Below are 16680 nucleotides of genomic sequence, written 5' to 3'. Positions count from 1 at the left end.
AGTATTTACCACGTTTCCCACAGGAAAATAAAATTAACTGTGAGGAAAATGAGGCAAGTTCATAATCAGGAGTTGAAAGTGCTGCTGCATTCCAGGACATGACTGCTGCAGGAATAGTTGTGCAGAAAAACAACTGAATCCATCAGCTCTAGCATCTACCAAATAAATCTCTGTATGATACCACTGAAGTACTTCTACATATCACATATTTTATACATATACATATTCATATTATTCATAACATACATATGAAGTTCCTTCAGCATGACTGTTTCTATCCTATTAATTAATTTTCATGGCTGAATCTGAAATACAAGGCAGGCAAAACTAAACAGTACTTCATCAGTGTTAATTAGTGCTGAGAATTAATCAGCAAACGTAGGAAATCACTATGCACTTTGCAGAAATGCATACAGCATTAAGTAGCATTTAAATAGATGCTGATCTTCCTTTAAGAGTAGCAATTTAAAGATTATTTTCCTCTGATGGGATACTTCAATATTGAATATACAGAGATTAATGTTCAAGGGAACCTGTGCTGTGTTGAAGGGAAACGTTGCTAAAAATAGCAATTTTTACTTAACAAATGCTTCTACAGCAACCATAGTCTCAGAAAGAATTAAAAAGTTTTAAAATATCCACGACATCTGAGCTCTCTGATGTCTACACACTGTCCAAGTGGGATTATCAATCCAGGGCTTCCTGTGCTCTGGGAGATAACAACTTCCTCATATAAGAAATAGGGTGTTTCAGGTCACATTCTGCTGATACATGAGCATCTCTCCCTCAGCCTTCAGGAAGGTCGAGGATTGCCTACAAAATGTGACCCAAGGTGTGGTCCCAGAGGTAACTCCTATCTTTAACTTCTTCACCAGCACAGGAACTTTGGATCCCGACTCAAAATGCAGCACAGAGAGATTTCTGCGGCCTATCGGAACGTCGCTCACCTGATTCTTGAGATCCAGCTTGGGGCAGGGACGACCTCCATTGTAGGGCTTCTCCTTCAGCCACTTGGATCGGACTCTCACCCCCGGTCCACAGGAGGAGCTGCAAGGAGACCAACTGGACCAATCGCTTAATTTGCAATCAAACGGGCAAGGGACCGTGCAAGGCTCTTCAATGTAACCTAAACCAAAAATTTAAGAAAGGTTTTAATCACCGCAACCGACAAACTCCGATCCTCTGATGTAACCTGTGCAACCAACACAAAACGACAACTTCTCAAGGAGAAGCCATTTGGCAGACTGACAACACCATCCAACGCGAGGTTACGGCACTATTTGTGAAGAACAGCAGTGACTAAAATTAATTTCTACGTGGTTTAGTCCAAGGAAGGCAGTGATAAAAGGGAATGATGTAGAGGACACACGCTGGCAAAAGTACCTGTTGTGAAGCTGCTGGTCACCAATATGAGGCAATTACCTTCCCTATTAAACTGTGGCCATGATAAATTCTGGAGAATTAAGTGCACAGCCCAATTCTGTACTCCTTCTGCATTACACTGGCCATCTCCAGAGCTGCCATAGGCAGGAGACAGACACAAGTTCTCTTCCCAGCAGAGAGAACCAGAGGATGGTGCAGGCGACAGAGCTCTTCTGGCAGCTCCCATCAGATGTGTGAGGGACCTGCCTGCCAGCTGGAGCAGTGTGGGATTCATTCTTGGGACAAGCAGGTGAAACCTGCTTCCCACATCTTACAAGTTTTCTTTATACCTCTTTTCAAATGCTTTGCTTATTCTGGGTTTCAAAAATGGCATTTTAAAGCTTTACTTTCACCTTAAGCTGCTTTGACATGAAAGTCCTCACAAGATCATCATTGCTTGAAATCACAACACCTGACATCTGCAGGACCAGCACCTTGTGAATTAAAACCCAACAGGTTCCTCCAAAAAGGCCCAACCCCACAGCTGTTCTAGGAGCTGGCATGTGGGAAGAGACATTTTGAAGAGCCCAGCAGTGGCTGTGGAGCTCTTGGTGTGCAGAAGAGCAGTGGAAGGTGGCTGAACCCTGGGGGTCTCCAGGGAATTAGTGGCACCAGTCTTGGGTTGGCAGTGTGGAATAGTTCCTGCACCTTCCTGCTTACCATGCTGCGTTCATTCTCCCCCAGTTCCTATTATCTGCTTGTCATGTCTGTATGTATTACTTTAATTTAAACAAAAAAGAGATTTCATGTTATATCATGAAAGCCAGTGGCTGCTCAGATCAACCTTTATTAGAGGCAGCTTCATCCCTCTGACAGCTCTGGCAGTGATGGTTATGGAAATAACTGAATTTCACCCCTACCACATTTCTGATGTTTCTCATTTTTATGCTCTTTATTTCTGTTTGGTTTTCATCACACGAACACTCCCTCTTGATTCCTCACCTACAGAATACCAAATTAACTCATTTCGTGACTCTTTCAGGAAGGGTTTCCCCCCTCTACCCAGGTGACAGTCACTGCAGCACAGAGGGGAAAAAAACACCCAAACAACAAAACTCAACCCAGAAGCAGCTGCTATCCAAAACCCCCAGCCCCAGACAACCATGAAACACCAAGGTGGAGGTGTGGAGATTATTGTCATTCAGAGCTGGATTTACTGGCTGAACCATGCCCAAGCCTGCTGCTCACTCCAAACCAGAACTGTGTTACAGCCTGGGCATCAATGCACAGCAGCAATTCGCTGCCTCCTTCCTGCTCTTCATGCTGAAGTCAGTATCAAGAAAGGTTTCAGGCTTATTTAGGCATCCATCCCCTGGAAAATTTCTTCCTTCTAGAAGTACAAGAAATACTGATGTTGCTTTTGTAAACAGTGCCTTAAAAAACGGCAGCAGCAACAGCTCCTTCAGCTCAACGATGCTCTATTTCTCCTCTCTTGATTCCTGTGATGGTGCTGTTCCCTGTTTCTTTACGGTGACCACCCCACAGCCTGACAGCTGCAATCATTTCCCCACATAACTCACGCTGTAACTCTTCCCTAACGCTGCAGACCTGTGCCCACACAGTGTGCCCTGGTTTTCTTTGCTGCCTCTGATCTCTGTCTGTTGTGGTGCCTCTTCACTTGCAGCTCCAAAGCCACTGGAATTGGGTATCTTAATTATTTCTGACTGAATCCATTCCAGTGATACTGGAATGTTTGAGATATTTCAACTTGGTATGCTTTGTATGCTCACCTCAGTGAGACGACACCCATGCACACACACACAAATATTTCTAAAACAGACTCACTTTTTTCCCCCAAATAAAACTCCCAAATATGCCTCTAATATTCTGTTCCATCTGCTTAGGTTGCCACTCAAAGCAATTCATAATACATTATGATAAGTAAAAGAAATTTTCTCATGATAGATTTATGAGAAGCATTTCTTAGGCAGTTCTCCAAAGAGTTCTGTTCCACCACCGTATGAAATATCATCTTTCCTTGGGCTGTGTGACAGCCTGGGTAATTAACTCTCAACAGAAACAAAGAAAGTGCCTTGTTTCAAAGTAGGATTAGTCAGAGGGGTTATCAACTTATCAGAAAAGGCAAAATGGGCTAAGTCTTTAGGCAGCTCAAGATCTACGTCTATAATAAAAAGAAATATTAAAAAAAACAAAAAAAGAAATAGAACACAAAAAAAAAAATAGAAGATGAAGGAAAAGTTATAATAAACAATCTTTCCTAGATATAGAAATAATTTGTCTAATATACAAAGAAGTTTTTTTACAATGAAGGTGGGGAGGCCCTGGCACAGGTTGCCCAGAGAAGCTGCGGCTGCCCAATCCCTGGAAGTGTCCAAGGCCAGGTTGGATGGGGCTTGGAGCAGCCTGGCCCAGCTCATTGCAGGGCGTTCACATGACAACCTTTAAAAGGTCCCTTCCAGCACAAACTGTTCCATGAAGACGGAAGCAGCTGTTGTATCCCATCCCCAGGAAGTGCTGTGAGTTATCCCTCAGTGAACCATCCCGGTGCTAAGAGGCCGCTCTTTTCTTTTTGAGTTTCCTCACCCGTATTTCTTAATTACATTAAATATAAACAAATACTGGCCAGCTACAAAGCACTACATTTCCATATAGTCCAGAGGAAGCTGATTCTCCACAGTGAACAATGCTACAAAATCAAAATGAGAACATAACTTTGCTTCCAGCTCTTCTCATAGGCTGCCATTTCTCTTCTACCAATCACTTAAAGTTAATCCTATGCTGAGATACTCATGGAGCAAAAATTTCATTCAAACAAAATTCTCCAAAAATGTTCCTGTGATGCACCCTCTGCTCAGACAGAGAACGACTTTATGGCTATCTTTTTATGATAAGCAGTAAATAACATTGTGCTCAGCTCATCCATTCCTGTGAGACCAGGATATTTTATTTTTCTGTAGGACCCAAGCAATGACTTGCTGTTGTCAGGGGACTAAAAAGACCCACAATAATCCTAGTTTTGGCATCCCTAGAAAACTTGTAGCTTTGGTGTGATGTACAATACTAAACAAACAAAAAACCCCAAGGGCAATATGCTATTAAAACAATCCATTAATAAAGAATTCTACATTCAGGCTACTATCAAGAGCAATATTCTTACTGTAACAGAATATTAATAAAGGAAATAACATTTTTGAGTTACTGTTGCTCAGCTTGGGGGACCAAGTCAAGGCTGAGTTTACACAGCTGGTTTTGTCAGTGTCATCATTAAATTTCTCACATATCCATCACATCCCCCCTTTTTCTCCCCTCTGCAAAACCTGGTACCAAAGAATTGTTAAGTTTCCAAAACCTTCTACAGAAAAAGATGTTCTGTGCTCCCCAACCCTATTCAGCCTACTTTCCATGTGTTCTTAGATTATTTCTTGAAGCTTCCTTTAACCTCCTTTGTTTTTATTATTATTACTATTATTATTCCTCAAAATCTCAAACGCTGTTAAAATAAAGCTCATTTAATTCAGACAAAGCAGATGAGAGCCTCTGTCCTACCTGAACCAACAGCAGGCTCCTGAACACCACAGAGCTGGAGCTGCACACACAGATGTCACAGGAGGTAGTGACAAGAACCGGGTTATTTAAGTGGGCACTTTGAAACATGCTACTGGGAATTGGCAGGAAAAATTGATCTGGATGAGCAAATAAGCCTTTTCTATGTATAAGTGCTATTGTTTTTCTACAGAGACACTGTCAACATAATGGGATGAACAGAGGCATTTACCTAGGCTGCACAGCTCATTCTACTATGATTTATTCATTAAGAACAATGTGCTTGTTGCTCAACAAGGCACAAATGGAGTCCCTCTTCTAAAGTGTCTCTAACAAACAGAGCACCCACAGATCACACAGGAGGTCATGGGAAGGCTCAGACACACAACGTAGTATCCATGGCTCACCTCAATTCTCCTGTGCAGCCCAGAGGCAAAGCAACAGCAGGTGGGTAAAGTGAGGACCATGGTCTGCTGGGTGTCATGGAATCACAATGGCTTGACTGGGAAGGGACCTTAAAGATCATCTCATTCCAACCCGCTGCCATGGGCAGGGTCATCTTCTGCTATCCCAGGCTGCTCCAAGCCCCGTTCAGCCTGGCTCTGGACACTTCCAGAGATGGGGCAGCCACAGCTTCTCTGGGCAACCTGTGCCAGTATCAGAGAGGCACAAATACATGGTGCAAAAGCTACTATTGTCCCATTTTTGCTGTGCCACCCAGCAGAGCCAAGGCAAGAGGAGGCAGCTGGGTGACGGGCTGGGGGATGTCAGTGATGCCACATGGGGCTGTGCTGGGAGAAGCAGGACATCTCTAGGTTTACAAGCAAACATCAGACACGCTTCCACCTGATTGTTGCACTTCCAAAAGATAAATTTGCTGCGGGTGTGAGGTCTGCACACAGCGTTAAACAACAGTGCCAGCAGCATTCCAAGAGGCTGGCTTAAAAGTGATGCGAAAATAAACATTTCTCCAGCAGCTTTGGAAACAGATGCCCCTCTAATTGAATTGGCTTTAAACTCATTTGTATCCTCTCTAACATATTTCATGGTTTCAATTAAGAAACTTGTAGCAGTTCTACCCTTGTTAGTAAACCTTGAGGTGCTTCATAAAACTCAAGGTCATTACTGTGAGAGGGACAATTCTGTGCATCACCACAGCTGCCACCGGCAATAACACTGCTAATTTCCCTAGGAGTCTGTGGGACAGGAGAGATCACCCTGTAACAAACTAGGGAGCAGCAGAGTGGACAGTGACACAGGAGAAATGCTTCTAATTACACAGACCAAAGGTAGAGGGGGAAAAAATGGATTCATTTTGCAATTAATATTTACATTCGCTTGGTTACTGACTGTGAAATATCACAAAATAGCATCAGTAAATCCAAGCAGTGCTAAAAATCTAATAGCTAAAGACTTTATAAGGGACACAGCATTTGGTGGGCCAAATTCTGCTCAGCTGAAGCTTTGGGATCTCCTGAAAGGCAAACCTCTTGCTTTACCTCAGGTTAACACTCAGCATGGAGCACAGACTGCAGCTCAGAGACTTAACTCCACCAGCTGACCATGTTCTACGGCTGAGGCTTTCCCAAAGTGCCAAGAGTAAGGCAGCCACTGGCCATGGGCCACGTGGCACAACCAAAGGCTCCAGAAGCTTGTCAGCTGCAAGAGAAGCACCTCATCCCAAAAAATCCCTGTTCAAAATCTAAATCCTGCCTCAAGGGAGAAAATTATTAACTGAAGGGAACTAAGCATAGTAAGTCTGGGAGACTTATGTTGCTAAAAACTTGAGTTGCAGCCAGAAAGGATTTAATCTTGCCACAGAACAAATGTTTAATCTTCTTTTTTTATAGTACACAAGGATTTGAGAGATTTTATGCATTATTAGTTTGCTGAGAAATTTAGGAGATAATCTAATGAATACATTCAGTAAATGCACAGCCACTAGCAAAAATAACTTCCACATCAAATATTTTGCAAGGCTCAAATAATGGACCCTTAGCGAATTTATTCCCACTCGCTCAACAAAAGATGCACCCGCTCACGTTATCTCGTAGCAGACTGATTAGAGATTCTAAATAGACCAGAGAGGACTTGTAAAAAAGGCTGGTAAGTTTAACTCAACATTATTGTTATTGAAATTCATCCAAAGGTTGGTTTTATTGCTCAATTTCAGAGTCTCTTTAAATCCCGAGGAGGCAGTTGGGTTGATGCTGACTTTGCATTATGATTTCTAATTTCTTTTGATTTTGCATTACAGTTTTCTTCCTTAAAGAACTTGCAAGCATACGCTTGGTGTTAGATACAAGCCCTGGTGGTTGATATATTTAATCTTTTAACTCAATAAGGAAATCTCCATTAATTAGCACTTTCCTTGTAACAGATTGCAGAACAAGCTGAGAACTCTTCCGGAGAAGGAGCTTTGTCTGCTGCCTTCTGCGTACAAATAAACAGAGCAAATAAATAGGACTTCACAGTGTACATTCATCTCACAGGGAACATGTGATGCTGGAGGGCAGAAATCCACTGCACAAATCTGTCCAGGCTCCAAAACCAACTGTGGGAATGATGCTCCCTTTTCCCAGGTGAAGGGCTGGGCCGGCTGCTTGGGAGCCCTGACATCTTAACAAAGTCCTTACTCAAATAAAAAACCATCCACTGGGATCAACAGCAGTTAGGGGAATAGCTCAGCTGTGTTCTTCTGTATACTTTGCTTATCACTCTGCCACTGGGAAAATCATCTGCTTTCTTTGAACAAAACTGAGTAGTTTTTTTTTTCTTAGCAGAGATGGAATCCTCTATAGATCAGAAAAGAAACTCAGCCCATTGTACTTTATTATGGATTGTTTACCATACATATTTTTCAGGCTACTCAATTCATAGTACAAAAGCATGTTTTTAAAACAAACCTGAGACTGTTTATTTTTTATTATCATTTTATTTTTTCAAAAAAACAAGACTCTTTTTAAAGCCTAAACACAAACTGCCCACCAAATTCCCTTTCCTCCTACACCCAGCTTCTCTCAGAGGCCTGATGGCACAGCAGCTCTGAAAATAGATGTGCACTGCAGAGTGCTCTGAAGATCGATACAGACTTGGGCAATTTGGACCAGGCAGGAAGCATCTTCCAGAGCCAAGGGTCCATCACTGGGAGAAAGCTGCTGCCAAATGTCACTGAAAGTATCTACCCCCCTCAGTAAATCATTATGTGTCCTGAAGGTCAATGGTTTCAGGTTCTGCTGGAGCACACTAAGAAACTCAATTTCAGAGTTTGGGGCCCTCTGTGGAGAGCATCTTTCTGCCAGTTTCTGAAGCCATGACATTGGGCACTGTCACCACAATATGCCACCTCATTTCTGCTGCCAAGCTGTGACCCCAAGACACAGGCAAGCCTCATTTAGACAACTTGTCTTGGACAACAACGTGATGGTTTTCATTTGACAGAATGGGACTCGCTGATGCATCTCCCTGCATCCCGATAATTAGGATGTATACTGCATTACAATATTGCTTTTATTTCAGACAAAATAAACCACCAGATGACTCTGCAGAACACAGGAACACTAATTAGATCAGTGTGCAATTAGTATTATCAAGAGGGCTCACAGCAACATGATTTTTTTTTTCTTTAAATGTGCATTCCTAGTTCTTTAATTTATAAACTCGAGGGGTTTTACCCAGTGTAAGGGCCTGTGTTCACGAGCAGGTCACACAGGCACTGGAAAGGCAGTGGAAGGTTGTGAGCCAGCAATGACCTCCACAGCCCTCTCCCCAATGTCACAGGAGGTGAATAACACAGTGACCCCTCCCTGCCACAGGAGGCGAGCAACACAGTGACCCCCCCAAATCAATACACTTAAATCAATACTCTGCCTCAATTCCTTCTCCCATTGACACTAAATGAGAAGCCCAACTGCACACTTTAATTATACAGGTGCTGTTTTAAGGATGCCACTAACCATTACCACCACCAGGAAGATCCCTGAGTGCTTTCCCAAAATCCAGGTAGCTGCTGCCAGGTCCCATCTGCTTGCATAAGGAGTTTCACTCCACCTATTTGAGGTCACCTTGCTGCAGAAGCATCTGACCTTAAATAAAGCTGTACTATAAAAAACATCTGACGAAAACACGATTTTAAGAAAGGGAACAGTCCTGGTTTTGCACAGCTCAGGCACAGGGCGAGCAGCGACTCATTTAGATGATGGAAAACCTTGAGAGGGAAACAGGACGTTTCTGTGACACAAGCAGGCCCCAGCACAGAGTATTGATGTACTGAATTTCTGATAGACTTTTGTTTCCATTTTGCAGTGTGACTTTGAGCTCTCTGGTTGTGTAGTTCAATCTCCTGTGCTGGAGGACTTCAGTGGATTCAGAAGCAGAAGGCAACATAATCCTGTTAAACAACATTATTTTTAGTGGTCACTCCCCCATGTTACCAAATACAAATGAGAGCCAAGATTTCACAGTGGGAATCTCTGTCTGTAGTGAGGGATATTAGAAGATTTGCAAACCAGGCTCTCAGTAATTTAATTTACACCATCCTCATTTGCAAACCTTGGAGGACAGAGATTAAAGTGTATTTCAGGCCCAGGAACAGACGAAGGTAGGATAAATTCTCAACTACTCGTCAGTATCACTGGGATAATCCTTAGAGTAGACCGAGCCGAAGTTTAAGTTTAATTAAGTTGCTTCTGAAAATCCTCAGAATACATCAGACATTAAACCCTTTAATGCTCACTGAACTCCACTACAACACCTACTATGTCTAGCTGCCACAGGGCTCCTCAACAGTGGTAAAGAATTGTCACTCTTCACTCAAAAATGATTTGTCATCCATTTATTTGCTTGAAAGTCCTGCTCATCAGAGCCATATGAAAGGCAAACAGATTAAAAAATGCTGCAAAAACCCCACGGAAGACATGACAGGAATCCTGTGAACTACCACCACATGTCACTTCCCAGTTCAGCCACACATCTCAGAGGGATCATGAAGCTCTCCATGAGCAGTAAAAGCACAGAGGTCTTAGGACTAGAATACTAATCCATGAACAGGATTAGGTTAAAAGGGTATTTCTTCATATTTCCAATATAGAATATTAAATGGAATGACATGTAGGGAGAGAAAACTGTTAATTCTAAGTCTGTCTTTGTATGGTAACATTTTATTAGAGCCTTGCCTTGTAACAGGCTGTATTTGTGACAAATGTGTTATTAAGGCCGAAGAGACGGGCCAGATTTCAAGGAAATTCTCTTTCCATAGCCTGCTGCAGAAATCGGGGCAGGAGATCACCCAGTGCATTAACCTGCTATCACAGCTCTCCTAAAGCTCCCATAGACTATTTCTACACTGAGTCACAATTTCTACACTAAAAACATTCCTGAGACCCATAGAAGAGCTTTAATCAATCTGTAAAAAACTAAAAAAAACCCCTAACTGAGCCTAATAATAGAAACAAAAGGGATGGACATAAGCAAGGGTGGGCAGAGGTGGTCCAGCAAGAGGTAGCTGATGGTGAATGTCAAACATGAGAAAGTCTGTTTGAGGTCAGCAAAAAGCCATTCCTTCATAAAATCTGGTACTGCCACCTCTTCAAAGGGGTCATTTTATGGAATGCAGCAAAAAGCATAAAAGAAATTTGGGCAAGAAGATAAGCAATAAAGATGTGTATTTAGAGCCAAGGAGTAACAGCAGACATCACTCTGACTAAATGCAGCACTTACAGAGGATGCTGCTCCAAAAGCCAAGTCTCTAAATGTTTTTTCTTAAGAAGCATGCTTCCTTTCTGAAGGAAGATAAAGACCTAGAAGAATGTGCATTTCTGTGTACTAATGCCTCAGGGGAAGTCTTACCTTGCTTTAAATAAGCTTCTTTGATAGCTAGTTTGACCCATTCAGAAATAACTTTTTTGATGGCTGTTTATCTTTGATTCTGTTGCCAGGAAAACACAGAGAACTCAATGTCTGAACAGTTGTCCTGTGATCCAATTTCATTTGATAAGTCTTTTAACATCCATAAAGGAAGAACCGTGGCCAAATTTTCTTATGGTGAACAGATTTTGGGGGAAAAAAAAACAAACAAAGGGAAAGATAAGGAATAAATCAACATTCTTTGAGCACTGTTATGGGAGCAATATGTAAAAATCCTGTGGTCAAACAAGAAATGGAGGGCAGGTCCTTCCCAGGCTCTGTGTCTGTGTTACAGCTCCCCTGGCAGCCACAGCTGTAATAAAAGTGTCACCACACACCCAAGGAGACATGTAGGAATGTCGGAGAGAGTCCAGAGGAGAACCCAGCCAGGATTTCAGAGCCAAATTTAGAAGCTATTTAGCTGTGAGAGAGCAGAAAACAGTCAAAGGTGGCAGTGGCTTTGAAGAGTCCTGAAGTGGGGACTCGAGGGCAGGACAGTCAGTCCTGTGATCCAGCCTTAATTCCCACGCCAGGGGATGTGATAGGCAGAAAATAAGGTGAATTTTTAGCTGAAACTTCTTCCTCAAGCAGTCTTTGAAAAGCTTTCTAGTAGTAATACAGCCATTATTAAAATCCAGCCATGTAATAAAAAGGCCACAGAGGGAGACTATGCTGGTTTTGGCTGGGCTAGAGTTAATTTTCCTCACAGCTTCTGCTATGGGGCTGTGTTTTGGATTTGTGCTGCAGTGTTGATAAAACAGGGATGTCTTTGTTATCTCTGGGAAGTGATTACAGAGAGCCTAGCTAGGTTCTGAAATTAACAGGTTGTACTGAAAAATGAAATTTCAATATAAAATGTCACTCAAACTAAGAATGAAATTAAACTTTGGAATATTTTCAAAAACACGGGGAAACGTCTGCTCAGAAAAGTTTCTGTTTCTGAAGATCTTCAAAATCAGGGATTTCTACAATTTCACTCTTCAAAATAAAATTTACTAGATGTGGAAAAATGTATGCCACAGTAATTACTACAATTGATACACTTCCAAAAATAAACAGGCATCTAATCAATGTTGCATTTTTAACCTTTTCTTTTTTAAATTTTTCCCCCAAAATTGCTACCTTGTAGGAGCAGCAAGTTTGCTTTCAGGCCAGGATAGACGTGACTCACATTCTTTTAATCTATTAGGCTCTGCTTATGGCGTTTTGAGCTATACAAATATAAATCTGCAGAATGCTTATTCAAATCTAGGGATTAAAAACTACCTGAAAACAGCTCATTTTCTCCTAAAATGGGGGATGTCAATCCCAGTATTTTCATTTGAGGATGGGTTTGACCACCAGCAACTGGAGCACATCCAAGGAGACACTGCAGTGTTGAAAGCAAGGAGGTATTTGAGCATTCCTGCTGTGCCCTTCATAAATTCAGAGATAATTAAAGCTTTTTAAGGTGAGTGCAGGTCGCAGCTAACCACTCTGTGATTTAAAACCAGGATCTATGTGTCTGTTGTGTCTTTTCCCTCCAGGTTCCTGTTGTTGTGAGCACAGCAGAACTTGAACAGGATAAGCACTCTTCATAAATTCCTGCTTTCCATAAATCGCCCGTCGGATCAAAAGCAGAACCTCCATGCAAGAGCACAGAAGTCTCCAGCCTTTGATTTGGAACAGATGAGGCACCCTATGTTCCTCTAAGATTAAAAAAACCCTGTTGGCATCGCACACAAGAAAGAGAAGCACAGGGATGACGGGAAATCATTCAAAACAAAGGAGATGGAAATTCAAAAATAGCATGAGCAGCTCAGATGACAGATTGAGAAGCGGATGAACTGCAATTAAAAGGACAATTTCATGGCCAAAGAGGATGCTCCAGACACCAGTTGGAAAATGGAGACCCTCTGGACCAGCAGTGAGCTCAACACAATATAAGCAGTCTTCTGATAGGAAGTAAAATTAGGCAAACTACCAAATTTTGTAATGTAGTTAGAGATAGTTACCTCTATCCATGATTTCATAAGTGCATTTCCAAATTAAAGGAAGAAAAACAATGGTGAACCAAATCTGGGAGAAAATCACCACCTCAACTGGAAAATGCAGATCACTCACTTCTCAAGCTTATTAAATGGGTGATCAAGGAAAAAGGTGACACTACCAAAATAAAGCAGTTTATCATAAAAGCCAGCCATGAAAAAAAAATGGAAGTGTACTTTTTTCCTGGAGAAAATATTAGTTATAGAAAGGAATAAAATTCAGAAAAGCCTGTGATTTGTATTTTTAAGCTTCTCATATCTAATGATCATGAGCAAAAACATAATTAATAGCAGTGAGGGTGGGTAAATCAGTCAGTTGTGACCAGTGTGCTGACTTCAGCTGACCCAAAGTGTTGACACCAGTCTTTCTCAGCTCTGGTGGGTCAAGCCAGAGGTCCCTCCCCACAGCCCAGGTCTCAGATCCTGACAGAAGAAGCTGTAGACCACAGGGAAGTTGACAGAGAATTTCCAAAATCTGTCTTCACTGTTTCTGGACCTTGGGATACTCTGCATGTGGTAACTACACCAGTGGGGAGAAAATACTGATTTCCAGCAGATAATAGGCTCAGGACAGCTGGAGTCTAGACTGCTAGGAAACACAGATGAACAGACTGAATTGGGTTTTTAGTTAGGTTCCCCTCTCGCCCCCCAAGTTGCAAATGCAGAATCACTCAGAAAAGTCAGCGTAAGAGCAGGGCCTCAGACCCTGAACCCTTCTGAGCAGTTTATTTCCACACCAGACTCAAACTCACAGTACATTCACTTGACAACTTTGGTGCACTCACATAACAGGTCACATTGACCAAGTGAAATAAACCCTACTCAAGTCTAAGTTCACAAGGAAAATGAAAATCACTGCAGCAAGAAGGCAAAAGCCCAGAATTTGCCCTCCTGAAAAACTACAAACTGACCTATTCTGTTCTACACCATTGTGTACTCAGGACATTATCAAATCTGGGACAAATTTACTCCTACTCTAGAGGCACAATTTACATCCTTACATCTCTCTTTCTACATTTTGTAGTTCTTCAAAAGGACCCACCAAAGAACTGAGGTCTAAGCCTTACAACTTCTCACTTCTGTTCTGGCTCAAGGGAAAGGAAGGAAAAGCACTGTCCTGCAGAAGGAAAAGAGCAGGCAACGAAGAGAAGTCCAAAGACCTGAAAGGAGTAAAAGAGGAATCTGCTTATCCCCACCTCATAAAGCAAGAGCAATGCCCAGATATCACAGTGATTGGCATTCAATATACAAGACAATGGATTAATTAGCCATAATCATGGCCAGCTAGCAAATGTTAAAAGGTCACTTGATACTAACTGTGAGCAAGACAAACTGAGCTGCTTAAAAAAAACCACTGTCATGAGTAATTTCTCAGGGCTTAGCAATTCTGCATGCTTCTGTAAATTGCTCTTCTCCATTATGGTTGAAAAGCATTCTGCTAATTATTAATTGGATAATGATTTGTTTCTATCACTAATTCAATAAGGTGTTCAGAAGTGCATTTTGAAAGTTCCCAGCTCCAGAGACCATAAATATCAGACTTGTCTTCATGTAACCTTGGAAGGCAGGCCCCAGGTGATGGAAGTGCAGCCTATGGAGCTTCTGCCCGTTTTTAGTCCCTTATGCCCAAAGTCACTGACCACCCCTCTGCCTCTGACGTGGGCCCTGTGCCAGGGCAGTGTCACGATCATTTCTGCTCACATAAAAAGCTCAAGACAAGAAAGCCAACAATAACCCCCTAGAGCTACCACTCCCTACTACCTCCCTAAGAGAAGCCAGACCATTAAAAATGCCACATAAATATCACTGGCAGAAAACAGGCTGCAAGGTTATTTAGAAAAGCCCCACGCATAGACAGCCTCCCCTTTTTAATAGTGATAAAAAACCTGAGTTTCTCAAAAGAGCAAGTCACGCCACAGGCAAGCCTACCTTCCAAAACCCAGCAGCTCCCTTTTTGCAGAAGAAAAGGTAATGTGGGGGAAAGGTATACTACTCCTCCTTCATGGGCCACAGAGGCATAATCAATTGGTACAAAAGCACATTGTTGAAACACAAACTGTGGAAAGCTGCTTTATGAACCCGTGCAGCCAGCTGGAACAACCACCAACAGCTGCAAGAGGAACTTATTCCAGGAGGGAATCACTTCATTAGGGTGGAGGTTTTTTCCTTTTATTACATGCAGCTCAGGCTGCTGATCCCCATCATGAAGACCCCCCAAGAGAGCTGATTTCTCTGCTCCCTTACACCCTCAGGAACATTCGTAGTGCCCACTCTATTACTTAATCTCCTCCTGAGACATCGTTTCTCCCCCTCCCATCACACAGCTCATCAGCTCACATCCTGCTCTGTGGTGTCCCAAGCCTTTTGACTGCAAGTCAGAGAGCAGCAGTGGTTTGGGGGTAGGACAGGTACAGAACTGGTTCCTAAAATAAAGGCTTATGTCTGTGGTAAGTGATAGGACAAGGGGGAATGGCTTCAAATGCACAGAGGGCAGGGTTAGATTAGATATCAGGAAGAAATTCTTGACTGAGAGTGGTGAAGCACTAGCACAGGTTGCACAGAGAAGCTGCCCCATCCCTGGAAGTGTTCAAGGCCAGGTTGGACGGGGCTTGGAGCAACCTGGGATAGTGGAAGGGGGCTGAAATGAGATGATATTTAAGGTCACTTCCAACCCAAACCATTCTATGACTGCAATGAACTGCATATCATGGAAACTAGGAGAAAATATCCAAACGGAATGGAATTTCCCGCTTGCTCTGCATTTAATTCTGCCCTCTTTCTGTTTGATACAGGCTACTAGATTATACATGAAATACAGGTGACAGCACCCCAGCAAGCAGTGACATGAAAATATACTCCATGAGTTTGAGCTTAACACTGGCAGATAATTGCAAGGAGGAGGCCACTGGCTCTTGAAGCCGTGTGTGCATGGCATGAGGGACAGGAGGTGACAGCACTGGGATTTTGTAATTAAATATAATTATCTCTAGAAAATTCCGAATTCCTTCATTGATAACAACAATGCAAACTTCCAAACTTAGTAAAAGGGAATAAAAACTTCTGGACAAGTGAAAGCAGAAGTAGGAGATATCTTCAAACAAAATGCTGATTGAAATAAATATACCTCCTCCAAAGCTTATACTTTCATGGGATTTTCAGGGAAATAAAAGAAATGCCTCTGGTATTCTGGCAGCGTAGCCAACTTTAGCCCTCTTGTGCTGCATTTCCATTGCAGAAATTCCAGCAGAGCCTTACACTGAGGAAAACCTCAGCATTAAAGAGCAATAAGAAGATATTCAAAGAACAATGTTCAACACCCACGGCAAACTTGTGAGAGCTATTCCATCAAGCGCACACCTCAGATAAGCTCCACAGCGAGCCATGGAGTGCAATTCACATGTGCTGTGGGCTGTTTTACATCTCCTTACCCGAACTGCTACAGCGAGATGGCTCCACCAGTCTGCCGGTCCTGTCATAGCAGGCGATGGCTCGCAGCCGCACGCCCTCGCCACACTCCCTGGCCACTCCCTGGGATGGCATTCCCGGCTGCAGCTCCCATGGACGCCCTCTGATAATGCAGTCAGACCAATTTCCATGGGGCTGGGAGGTGAACACCTCGCAGGGGCACGGCTCTGTTTCAACTTGAGGATAAACTTCAGTGTTCTGGCATTTGTCTCGCTTTCTGCTTCGCCCTGTTCCAAGCACAGAAATCGGCGCGTTAGCTCAACATCTGCTCCTCTTGATAACAACACGTCACATTATTTATACTTGCATGAATTCAACACATTAGAACCAAGACAATCTGAATGTTAATATTCAGGGA

General features: G+C 42.6%; 1 protein-coding gene across 7 annotated transcripts in view; it reads right to left on the bottom strand.

Annotated features, from left to right (window-relative positions):
- THSD7B (thrombospondin type 1 domain containing 7B) overlaps window positions 1-16680 on the bottom strand; it is a 299484-nt gene that overhangs the window by 75843 nt on the left and 206961 nt on the right. For all 7 annotated transcript variants that reach the window (XM_032114787.1, XM_032114784.1, XM_032114789.1 and 4 more), the window contains exons 15-16: window positions 16286-16549; window positions 948-1126 (exon numbers count right to left, since the gene is read on the bottom strand). In XM_032114787.1, coding sequence (XP_031970678.1) covers window positions 948-1126; window positions 16286-16549 — 443 coding nt within the window. The remainder of the gene's footprint in view (window positions 1-947; window positions 1127-16285; window positions 16550-16680) is intronic.

This window comes from Corvus moneduloides, chromosome 7 (genome assembly GCF_009650955.1).
Source record: "Corvus moneduloides isolate bCorMon1 chromosome 7, bCorMon1.pri, whole genome shotgun sequence".
Lineage (NCBI taxonomy): Eukaryota > Metazoa > Chordata > Aves > Passeriformes > Corvidae > Corvus > Corvus moneduloides.
The sequence above is the reverse complement of the archived record's forward strand: the minus strand, read 5'-3'. Positions and strand labels throughout refer to the sequence as shown.